At 37.4% G+C, this 11,388-nt stretch overlaps 1 protein-coding gene across 1 annotated transcript; it reads right to left on the minus strand.

The window, feature by feature from the left end:
- Window positions 1-2,565: 2,565 nt before the first annotated feature.
- On the minus strand, window positions 2,566-3,652 carry LOC131169050 (LEAF RUST 10 DISEASE-RESISTANCE LOCUS RECEPTOR-LIKE PROTEIN KINASE-like 1.2). Its single transcript, XM_058138954.1, has one exon. The coding sequence runs from the start codon at window positions 3,313-3,315 to the stop codon at window positions 2,566-2,568; it is 750 nt and encodes a 249-aa protein (XP_057994937.1). The 5' UTR covers window positions 3,316-3,652.
- Between the last annotated feature and the right edge of the window lie 7,736 nt (window positions 3,653-11,388).

Below are 11,388 nucleotides of genomic sequence, written 5' to 3' on the forward strand. Positions count from 1 at the left end.
TGGACCACAAAGAACTCCATCACTAAAGGGAAGTCTTTATTATGTCATTTTTATTGATGATCTAACCGTAATGTGTTGGATTTATTTTCTTAAATACAAGTCCGAGGTGGCACAAATGTTACGGAGATTTAAAGCCCATGTAGAGAATCAAAGCATTTGTAATATTCAAGTTCTAAGGTCCGATAATGGGAAAGAATACCTTTCGGATCAATTTGAACAATTTTGCATCAAGCCGAATTGAACATCAACTTATCGCTCCTTACACTCCTCAACAAAATGGGGTGAGTGAAAGGAAAAATCGTTCAATCATGGAGATGGCTAGGTGCATGCTTCATCAAAAATCTTGCCAAAAGATTTTGGGCTAAGTCGCAAATCTGCGATTTTCATTCAAAGCAGTGCCAACACGAGCCTTGCACAATCAAACACCTTTTGAAGCTTGGTTTGGTTTCAAACCTTCTTTGGATTTTTAAAATATTTGGTTGTTTATGTTACTCACATGTACCTCAGTCAAGCGTGACAAACTTGATCAAAGGCGTAACACGGAATATTCATTGGCTATAGCACTATCTCTAAAGCTTACAAAATTTATCACCTCAAAAACAAAAATCCTTGTAAGCGAGGATGTGCATTTCATGGAGGACAAGCAATGGAGTTGGAAAGATTCAAAGGAGATTCAAAATCTCAATCCCCAACTAATACCGGAAGAAACGATGGATGATCCACCTATTAGAGGCACTAGATTGCTTTCGACATATATCGGAGATGCAATGTAGCGGTTTGTGAGCCTGCAAGCTTTGAGGAGGCCAAGAAGAACACAAAATGGATGACTGCAATGCAAGAGGAGCTGTCCATGATTGAAAAAACCAGACTTGGGAGCTTGTACAAAACCTCATGATAGAAATGTCATAGGTATCAAGTGGGTATTCGAACCAAGTTAAATCTCGATGGTTACGTGAACAAGCACAAAGCAAGGCTTGTAGTAAAAGGTTATGCACAAATATTTGGAGTTGATTACTCGACACTTTTGCTCCTGTTGCTAGGCTTGATACAATCAGATTATTACTTGCCATTGCGATCTGAAAGGATGGCAAGTGTTCCAAATGGATGTCAAGTCACCTTTCTCAATGGATTTCTGCAGAGGAGATCTATGTTGAACAACCGAAGGCTTTGTAATCAAAGGCGGGAAGACAAAGTCTATTTACTAAAAAAGGCTCTCTATGGTCTAAAGCAGCACCAAGAGTGTGGTGCAATGAATTGATGATCATCTATCGACTTTAGGCTTTCTAAAAGCCTATCGTAATCAACACTTTACATCAAGTACTGGAGCGAAATTTTAATTATTTCTTTATATGTTGATGATCTTTTGGTGACAGAAGCAATCTGCACTTATTGAAGATTTTAAGCGAAATGATGAATGTCTTTGAGATGACAGATCTTGGTCTTATGTCTTATTTCCTTGGAATGGAAATCATTCAAAGGAAGCATGAAATTTTTATTTGTCAAAAGAAGTATGCAAGGGAAATTCTCAAAAGTTTCAACTTGATGACTGCAAAGCAATGAGCACTCCTATGAATCAAAAGGAGAAGTTCGGCAAGGAGGATGGAGTGAAAAAGTTGATGAGGCTCACTTTCGAGGATTAATTGGATGTCTAATGTACCTCACTGCAACAAGGCCCGACATTACATTTGCGGTGAGTGTTTTGTCAAGATTCATGCATTGTGCAAGTGAATTACACTTAAAGGCTGCAAAAGAATTGTAAGATACATCAAAGGAACAATTAACTTTGGTGTGAAGTAATCGCAAGGAACAAAATTTCAATTTATATGGTTATTCAGATAGTGATTGGGCAGTTCCTTGGATGACATGAAAAGTACCTCGAGTCTTGTTTTACCATGGGTTCAGTGTTTTTCTTGGTGTTCCAAAAGCGTGAAGTTGTTGCTCAATCAACAAGTGGCGAAGTTCGTTCTAAAGAATCGCAATGGCCAACCAAGCTATTTGGTTGAAGAAAATTTTATCAGTTACAAGCTGGAGCAAGAGCAAGGCACAAAAATCTTAGTGGACAACCAAGCGGCAATTGCAATCTCACTTAATCCTGTGTTTCATGGTAAAACCAAACATTTCAACATCAAATTGTTTTTCTAAGAGAAGTGCGAAGAATGGAGATGTGAATGCAGTTTCTTGCAAAGCAGAGAGGATCAAGTGGCTGATATTTTCACTAAGGCCCTTTCACCTAGCAGGTTCGAGCATTTGAGGAAGAAACTTGGAGTTTGCAGCTTCTAAATCCAAGGAGGAGTGTTGGAAGTGTCTCTAGAAGCTGCAAATCTGATATGATTTCAGAAGATTATCCACCATATTTTTAGGACTTTGGTTGTTATCACTTTGTTTTAGATTTTCAATAAGAAGTTTAGTTTATCATGGTAATCTATCATGATAATCATAAGCCCTTGTTTTTAGGAATTTTTGTTTAATAGTTTTGTATTTAAACAAGTTGCTGCTGAATAAAATAAAATGACATTTGCAGTCAAGTATTTCTTGTTTTCTTCATCGTTTTTACTGCCTAAAAAACTACAGGCAGAAACACCTAAAATGGTAGGTGCTGCTATTAAACCCACATTTACCTCCACTACTTTCGCATATGCTGCAATTACTTGCTGTCCAATTCAACACGAAGCCTCTTTCTAGCATCCTTTCAATTCCTTCATTCTCTCCTCTTTGCGAATCCACAGGAACCACCAATTCTTTTTCACAGACCTCTGGTGCACTACCCAGTAGAGGATCGCCATCAAACATTGATAAAATTGGACCAGCTTCAGTTTCGACAGAAGAATTAACCTTGTACTTTTGAAGTTCACTATTACTACCTCCTAGCAGGGTTGAGTTGCAACGAGAAAGCAAGAACAGTTCTGTCTGATTTGGAAATAGATTGAACCGGTCATCAGGTAGTGATGTGCTTTTGAATCGATGAGAAACACAAGCGGTGTTTGTATGGAAAAACGCGGCGTTTGAGACGCGAATAATCTGGTTTTTGTAGTCGATTTTGTGGATAATATAATTATCATCTCGTAGTCTGAGAACTGGACTGCGATCATGACAAACGAGATCGAATCCAGGGTAACCACAGAAAGATTCTTGCTGGTCTTGAATATAGAATGGGAAGGATATAATTTGGCCATCGCCACATGTTTTGTTGATGCTGCAAGTCAAGTACTGAGGATCTACATATGCACTTGTGGCCTTTATGGCGAGGAGAAGGAAAGTGATGATAAAGAGATTAATGAATGGATAGAAGGGTATTAACAACAAGTTTTGGTTCATTTGGAGATCTTGATAGTACAGTTGAGAGAGAGAGAGAGAGAGAGAGAGAGAGAGAGGGGATAGTATTTCTATAACGTTAAAGAGGAGAAGAGAGCAATATTGTAGGGTGAGTTGAGACTTGAGAAGGATAAGAGCAAGGGATTTTTTTTTCTTTTCAAAAAGAGGTGGGGATTGGCTTACATATAATTAAGGGAAGCAAGTTGATTGAAAAGGGTGTCCTTTCAATAGTCAATGATGAAAAGGGCATCTGCCCTAAATCTTGGACTGTTTAATCAAAGCCGATGGCCTTGTGGTTGTGCGTGTAAAAGTTGTGAAAGTTCTTTAATAAATATTGTAATTAAGGGTATTAGCCATGATTGTATTAGTTACTATATAATAACATCTTAATGAAGGGTTTTTTTTTTTTTTTTCAGTCTCATAGTTGCTTCAAAAGCTGTGCCTAGCTTAGTTTTATTTAGTAGTTAAAGGTATATCATTTGTCACGACTCAAATTATGAGTCGGACTAGCATTAAGACTTGGATCAGTATAAGGCTCTCGAAGTTTATAGTAAGTCTAATTAATTTCCATTCCATCCATAAAACTCATATTTTGAGTCCAATTTAAAGAAATCAACTGAACAGAGTTCAGCCATAACATGGATCATTCAATGGGGAGTTTTCAACTCACCTGACCTGTAATATTAAAATAAAATCACTTGGGTAGCTCAGCTCACTCTTGCAATCATCCACAAATCAATATAATATCAAATATGAGTTCAACTCCCTCATCCAACAAGCCATCTATCCACACATTTATATATACATAGATTAATAAGTTTATAACCCTAAAATTATTAATCTTATAATCCCAAGTTAAATAAAATGATTCTACACATGCAGAGATCTAGAATTCAAAGTTAACAATACAAAATATGGAAATAGAAACTAATAGATTTGTGAGGAAAAAAGCAGGTAAAACACAAGAATAAGCTCTCATGTAATCTGGAAAAATAGGGAGAACAGGAGTGAGCGTTTAACTCATAGAGTTAGATATTGATTTTATGTACAATTTCTATAACTGTCTAAATCTAGTGCATCCATAAAAGTGAATGCAACACCTTCACACAGTTCAAACAGGTCAAGTCATAATCACATCAAAAGCAATCTAGATCACTCACACACCCGTGTGTCACATCTACACGCACACACACACACACATATAGGGCTGAGCAGAATTCGGTTCAAACCGAAAAATCGAACCGAACCGAGTCAATTCTGTTCAATCGGTTTGGTTTTAAAATTCAATCGGTTCAATTTGGTTTTACATTTTAAAAATTTAGGTTATTTCAGTTCGGTTCGGTTTTGAAGAGAAAAAATCGATTAAACCGAACCGAACCGAATAATAATTTATATAGTCAAATCAAACTAAATCGAACTAAATCGATTTTTGAATTGATTTATTTTTATGAAAAATTTATGAATCATATTTAATTATATATATATTAATTGTTTAATTTCATTGATTAATGGTTATTAGGTTCAAACCAAAGTTAAAATTAGACCAAATAACTTGAAAATCAAGTCTAAATTAAAAAATCAATAAAAAATCAAACCGATTGGTTTAAACCGAACCGAATCGAAATAGAGTGGTTCGGTTCGATTCGATTTTTCACCCATTTTGGTTCGATTCAATTTCTAAAATTTACGGTTAGGTTTTTATAATTTAATTCGGTTCGGTTCAGTTCGGTTCGGTTTGAACCGAATGCTCACCCCTACATATATATATATATATATATATATATATATATATATATATATATATACGGGAGTTGATCCCCTATATAGCTCTCTTAGTTTCAACCTCTACTAACGAGATCAACTCAAAGTCAGACTTTCTCTTAATATCCAAATGCGGGGGCTAGCGAGATCAACTCAAAGCTGTGCCTACTCTGCCTTATCCATAATAAGGATCGGGTCTCAGCGAGTCAAGCTTCAGCCGCGTCTACCTATCCTACCCATGTCCATATACACACCACATACACACCAACTCACACACGCAGCTCCAGATCACCATAAAATAACAATCTCAACAATATCATCAAGAACAAATGCAATATAAGCGTACCTAATTTTTACTACATACATATACGCATAAGTAATGTATGAGCATGCATTGAATATATAATAATAATATAAAAATTATAAATAAAATCAATATCTACTCACTAATTAACGAACAGTCATTGCTGTCACGACCCAACCTATGGGCCGGATCAGCACTAGGACCTGGGCCAGCCTAAAGCCCTCAAGGCTCGTAGTAAGCCTAACTATTCTTTAACCCAATCCTAAGGCTCATTTTAAGCCTAATTTCAATAATTTAACCGGACAAAGTCCGGTCATAACATGGATCATACAACGAGGAGTTTTTAACTCGCTCGACCTGTAAGCACAATATATAACAATTTGGGGAGCTCAGCTCACCCTCCACATACTCATCATGTCATAAAATCAAATGGGAGCTCAGCTCCCTCTTCTAATCCAATCACACGCATACATACATGCATTTAATGTTCTTACAAATTCAATATAATATTATATTACAGTCCCAAATTGATTAAAATACTCCTAACACATGCGGAATCTAGAATTTAGTAAAATTGTACAAGCATAACAAATATTAATAAATTGCCTGCAAAGGAGAGAGGCAGGTTAAAACTCAACAAGAAATCTCCTGTAACCTGAAAAAATAAGGTGAACAGGAGCGAGCGTTAGACTCAGAGAGTAAAATACTGATTTTAACCATAATTTCTATAGCTATCTAAAGCTAATACATCCTGAAGAGTGGAATGCAACACCATCAAAATTTTCATACAAATCACATCATAACAACAAAAAGGCAATTTGGAGCACTCACACACCCAATAATGTTCAAACAGTACATATATGGGAGCTGATCCCCTATACGACTCTCTTAATCCAACCTTTACCAGCGAGTGTCTCTCAAGCCGGACTTTCGCTTGATAAACTAAATGCGGGGGCTAGCGAGATCATCTCGAGCAGTGCCTACCCCAACTTATCCATAAAGGAATGGGTCCCACCGAGTGTCTCAAGCCACGTCTACCCATCCTATCCATATCCAATACCACACACCACATGCACGCTAACACACGCACACTACTCCAAATTACCATAAACAATATCTATGGCACTTCATCAATTAAGAATGCAATATAAAATATGCCTAGTATTTAACTACATAGATACATATTTATAAGTGATGCATGGGCATATCTGAACATATAATAATATTGAAATTATAATTAAAATTAATATTTTACTCACAGACTTAAACCGAGATCACTGCGACGCCTGGGAAGAGGAGGAAGGCTGTCCCGGCTCACCTAATAATTTTATTATAATTATTTAATATATTTGACTCAATATAAGTTTAGAAAGGACCAAAGACACCCTAAGTCGTGTCGAAAATTCGACAGAGTCTCCCCTATACCTAGGACCTACCCAACCTGAAAAAGGGTTCAAAATACACTTCTATATCCACAAGTCATACAACCACAATTCAATCACATCACATGGCCCCTCCTGGGCCCATCCAAACAGTCAACCACCAAAATTTGAAAAACTATCATTTAGTCCCTACAAATAACCCTTTTGCAAAAACTACCCAATTGAGCTTTAAAAATTCTAAAATTTTGCCCCGCGGTCCTTAGCAATATTATTAAGTTAATGCAAAAAGAATTATAATTTTCTAATCTACCACAAATATTTTATAGATTTTTAATCGTAATCAAGCACTAGATAATTAAGAAAAAGTAAGGTTTGGGTTTACCTATGCCAATTCCAACCCTGGAGATGAGTCCGAAACATTTGAAAATGGTGGGATAGCCTATAATCTTGACCCAATTATGCAACTTTCCCGATAGCCTATCTGCTCAACATGAAATTGTAGACCCGAGCAACTATTGAATTTTCTCGAATTGAATATACCTACACGAAGCCCATAACACGAGGGTTAGTACAAAATTTTTACTGAATTTATTAAGCTCATTTAGTGCTCGGAAAAATACTGCGAATTTCCATAGGACCCACTAAGAAACGGTGTCGAAAAAATTCGAAATGGGTATTACCGTGAAGCTCTCGCCGAGGGAAGCACTCTGATACTCTCGGATTTTTCATGGAGTTCACGGTTTATGAGAAATCTAGCCCAAAAGTCAAAATAAGCTAAAACTTCCCGGATAAAAATTGGACAAATCGCTCGATGGATTTTTGTGTTCTTGGTGTCTATGGAAAGCTCTTTAGGTGTAGATGGGTTTTGGGACAAGACCCGGATCAATCGGTGGCTGGATTGGCCGAAATCAACATGGGAAGTTAAAGCGGCGTGCTACGCGAAGGAGAGTTTTGGGGCATGTTTTCCGGCGGCTTGGAGTGTCGGCCGATGGCGGGCAGGGTCCTTGGAGGCACTCAGGCGAGTTGGGGAGGGAGGGGCGGCAGTGGGGCGGCAAGGGGAGGAGAGAGGAGAGAGAAAATGGAAAGGGAAGAGAGGGAGCGGGACGCGTGGGGAAGCAAAAAAGAAAAGAAAGAGGGCCGATCCGATTCGATCAATCGGACTCGGTCTGGTTCGATTCAATCGGTCCGATTCAGAATACCCAAAATTAAATTTTTACTCTGTCTTAGGACAAAAAACGAGGCCCAAAAATTCTGAAAAAATTTCATAAAACTCAGAAAAATTTGTAGAGTCTAAATATATTTTTAGTTTTGTCATGTGGTTTTTAAATTAATTTTTTAAAATCAGCAAAATTTCACATTTTCAAAAAGTCAAACCCGATTCTAAAAATCAGAAAATTTCAAAAAAATTCTCAAATATTTAATGCAATAAATTACTAATATTTACATATAAATTAATTTATTTAAAAATTAGGGGTGTTACAACTGCGGTGGTTGAGCAAAAAAGGAAGGCTGACCCGACTCACCTAAACATTATATCAAAAATTTTATCAATATTTACTTAAAACAAAATTTTAAAGAATCAAAGGACAATCCTAAGTTTTGTTAAAAATCTGGCAGAGTTTTCCTTATACCTAGAACCTACTTAACTTGCAAAAAGATCCAAATAACACTTCTAAATCTCAAATTCCCATAACCACATCTCATCAAAATCATGTGGCCCCTCCTAGGCCCTCCAAAACAGTCAATACTTACAAATTTGAAAACTTACATTTTAGTCCCTATAACTAACATTTTATTATAAATCATTCAAATGATCTCTAAAATTTCTAAAATTTTACCCCGCAGTCCTTAGTAATATTACAAAGCTAATACAAAATGAATTATAATTTTCTAATCTCCCACGAATATTTTACGGATTTTTAATCTAAACGTGGCACTAGACAACTGAAGAAACTTAGGGTTCAGGTTTACCTATGCCAATTTTGATGCTTGGAACACGTCCAGGGCGTCTAAAAATGGTGGGGTAGCCTATAACCTTGACCCGATTCTGAAGTGTTTTTTGCAGCTTATCTGCTCGGCCCGAAATTACAGATCGAGGCGACGGTCAAATTTCCACAAAACAAAAATACCTACGCAAAGCCCACAATACCAGGGGTTAGAATAAAATATTTACAAAATTATTTAAGCTCATTTAAAGCTCAAAAAATCACTATGAAGTTCGTGAGACCCACCGAATTTTCCGTGTCAGAAAATTTTAAAATTTATATTGCCGCAAAGCTCTTGTCGAGTGGAGCATGCCGGTACTCTTGGAATTTTTATGGGGTTTCCTATTTGGGAGAAATTTAGCCCAAAAGTCAAATGGGCTAAAACTTCTCGGGCAAAATTTGGACAATCTACCTGATAAAAATTTATGATATTTGTATCTACGGAAAGCTCTTGAAGAAAAGAAGGTATTTGGGACAAGACCTGATCTGATTGGTGGCCGGATTGGCCGAATTTTGGCCGAGAAAGTGAAGCATCGTGAGCGCAAAGGGGAGGACTTTAGTGAGATTTTTCGACCACCTGGGATGTCGACCGGTGGAGGGGAAGCTTGGGGGAGGTGCATAAGTGACAAGGGAAGGGAGGGGAGGTGATGGTCGGGGGTGGGGAGGAGAGAGGAGGGAGAAAATGGAGAGGGAAGGAGAGGTGTCGGGGTGCGCAGAGGAGAGAGGGGAAAAAGGAAGAAAGCCAGTCCGATTCGATTGGTCCGATCCGATTCGGCCAATTCGATTCAGAATACCTAAAATTGAATTTTTCCTCTGCCTTGGGACAAAAAATGAGGCCAAAAAATTATGGAAAAATTCTAGAAAACTCAAAAAAATTTGTGGAGTCCAAATATATTTTTAGTTTTGCCATTTAGTCTTTAAATTAATTCCTAAAAATCGACAAAGTTTATTATCTTTTAAAAATCAAATCCGATTTTAAAATTCAGAAAAATTCCAAATAAATTGTTATAATATTTAATACAATAAAATATTAACATTTACATATAAAATAATTTTTTGAAAATTAGGGTATTACATTTTTCTCCTATTACAGAAAATTCATCCTCGAATTTTACACAAGATAGAATAAAATTATAGGATTACATATTGAACAAGTACGGGTACTTGCTATGCATGTTCTGCTCTGACTCCCAAGTACACTCTTCTACCGATTGGCTCCTCCACAAAACTTTAACCATAGAGAACTGTTTTGACCTTAGCTGTCTCATCTGAAAGTCTACTATGGCTACTGGCTGCTCCTCGAAGGTTAGGTTTTCATTCAACTCTAGTGTGTTGGGTTGTAACACATGGGAAGGATCAGGTATGTATTTTCTAAGCATGGAAATGTGGAATACTGGGTGAAAATAAGAGTGGATTGGTGGTAACTCCAACTGATAGGCTCCTGCTTCGACTCTATCAGTAATCTCAAAAGACTCTATGTATCGGGGTGCTAGTTTGCCTTTATTCCCGAATTTCATAACTCTCTTTATAGGGGAAACCTTCAGAAATACATAGTCACCCACTACAAACTCTACATCCTTTCGCCTAGGGTCTGCATAACTCTTCTGCCCACTGAAAGCTATTTTCAGATGTTTTCTAATCAAATGAATTATTTCTGAGGTGTACTACACCAGGTCTACATCATGTACCTTTGCCTCTCTAACTTCTGTCCAACACAGAGGGAACCTATACTTCCTGCCATATAGCGCCTCATAAGATGCCATCTCGATGCTGGAATGATAACAGTTATTGTAGGAAAACTCTATCAAGGACAGCTGATTATCCCATTGTCCCCCAAAATCTAGGACACACATACGAAGAATATCTTCAAGTATCTGAACTTTGACTGTCTATCTATCTAAAGAAGGAAGTTGTACTAAAGTTCAACTGCATGCTAAGTACCTCCTACAGCTTTCTCCAAAATCGAGAAGTGAACTGGAGCCCCCTGTCAGATATTATGGAAGCAAGAACTCCATATAATCTTACTATTTCCCGAATATACAGCCTAGCATATTGAGCAATAGAGTAGATAGTTTGTACAAGTAAGAAATGAGCCGACTTGGTCAAACGATCCACTATCACCCATATTGAGTCATATCCATGTGTAGTATGAGGCAACCCAATTACGAAATCCATAGTAACCATTTTCCACTTCCACTCTGGGATAGAGATCTCTTGCAACTTCTTTGATGGCCTTTGATGTCCAAACTTTACCTTCTAAAAAGTTAAGCACTTGAACACAAAATCTGTTATGTCTCTTTTCATGCCATTTCACCAATACCTATCCTTCACATCATGTTACATCTTGGTAGAGCCTGGGTGGACATTATAGGGTGTGTAGTGTGCCTCTTGCATGATCTCAGCTCTAAGGTTGTCTACATCTGGCACACATATCCTGGAGCCTTGCGTAAGAGCACCATCTGCATCAAATCCAAATTCACCATCTTCTCCCTACTATACTCTTTCTACAATTCTCATTAATTGGGGGTCTCTATGTTGGGAACTCTGATTTGTCTTGTAGGTCTGGCCTCACCCTAAAGTGGGCTAGTAAAACACCCTCATCTGAAATATCTAAAATCAGACCTTAATCCATTAATTCTTGTAT

The sequence above is a fragment of the Hevea brasiliensis genome, chromosome 17 (genome assembly GCF_030052815.1).
Source record: "Hevea brasiliensis isolate MT/VB/25A 57/8 chromosome 17, ASM3005281v1, whole genome shotgun sequence".
Lineage (NCBI taxonomy): Eukaryota > Viridiplantae > Streptophyta > Magnoliopsida > Malpighiales > Euphorbiaceae > Hevea > Hevea brasiliensis.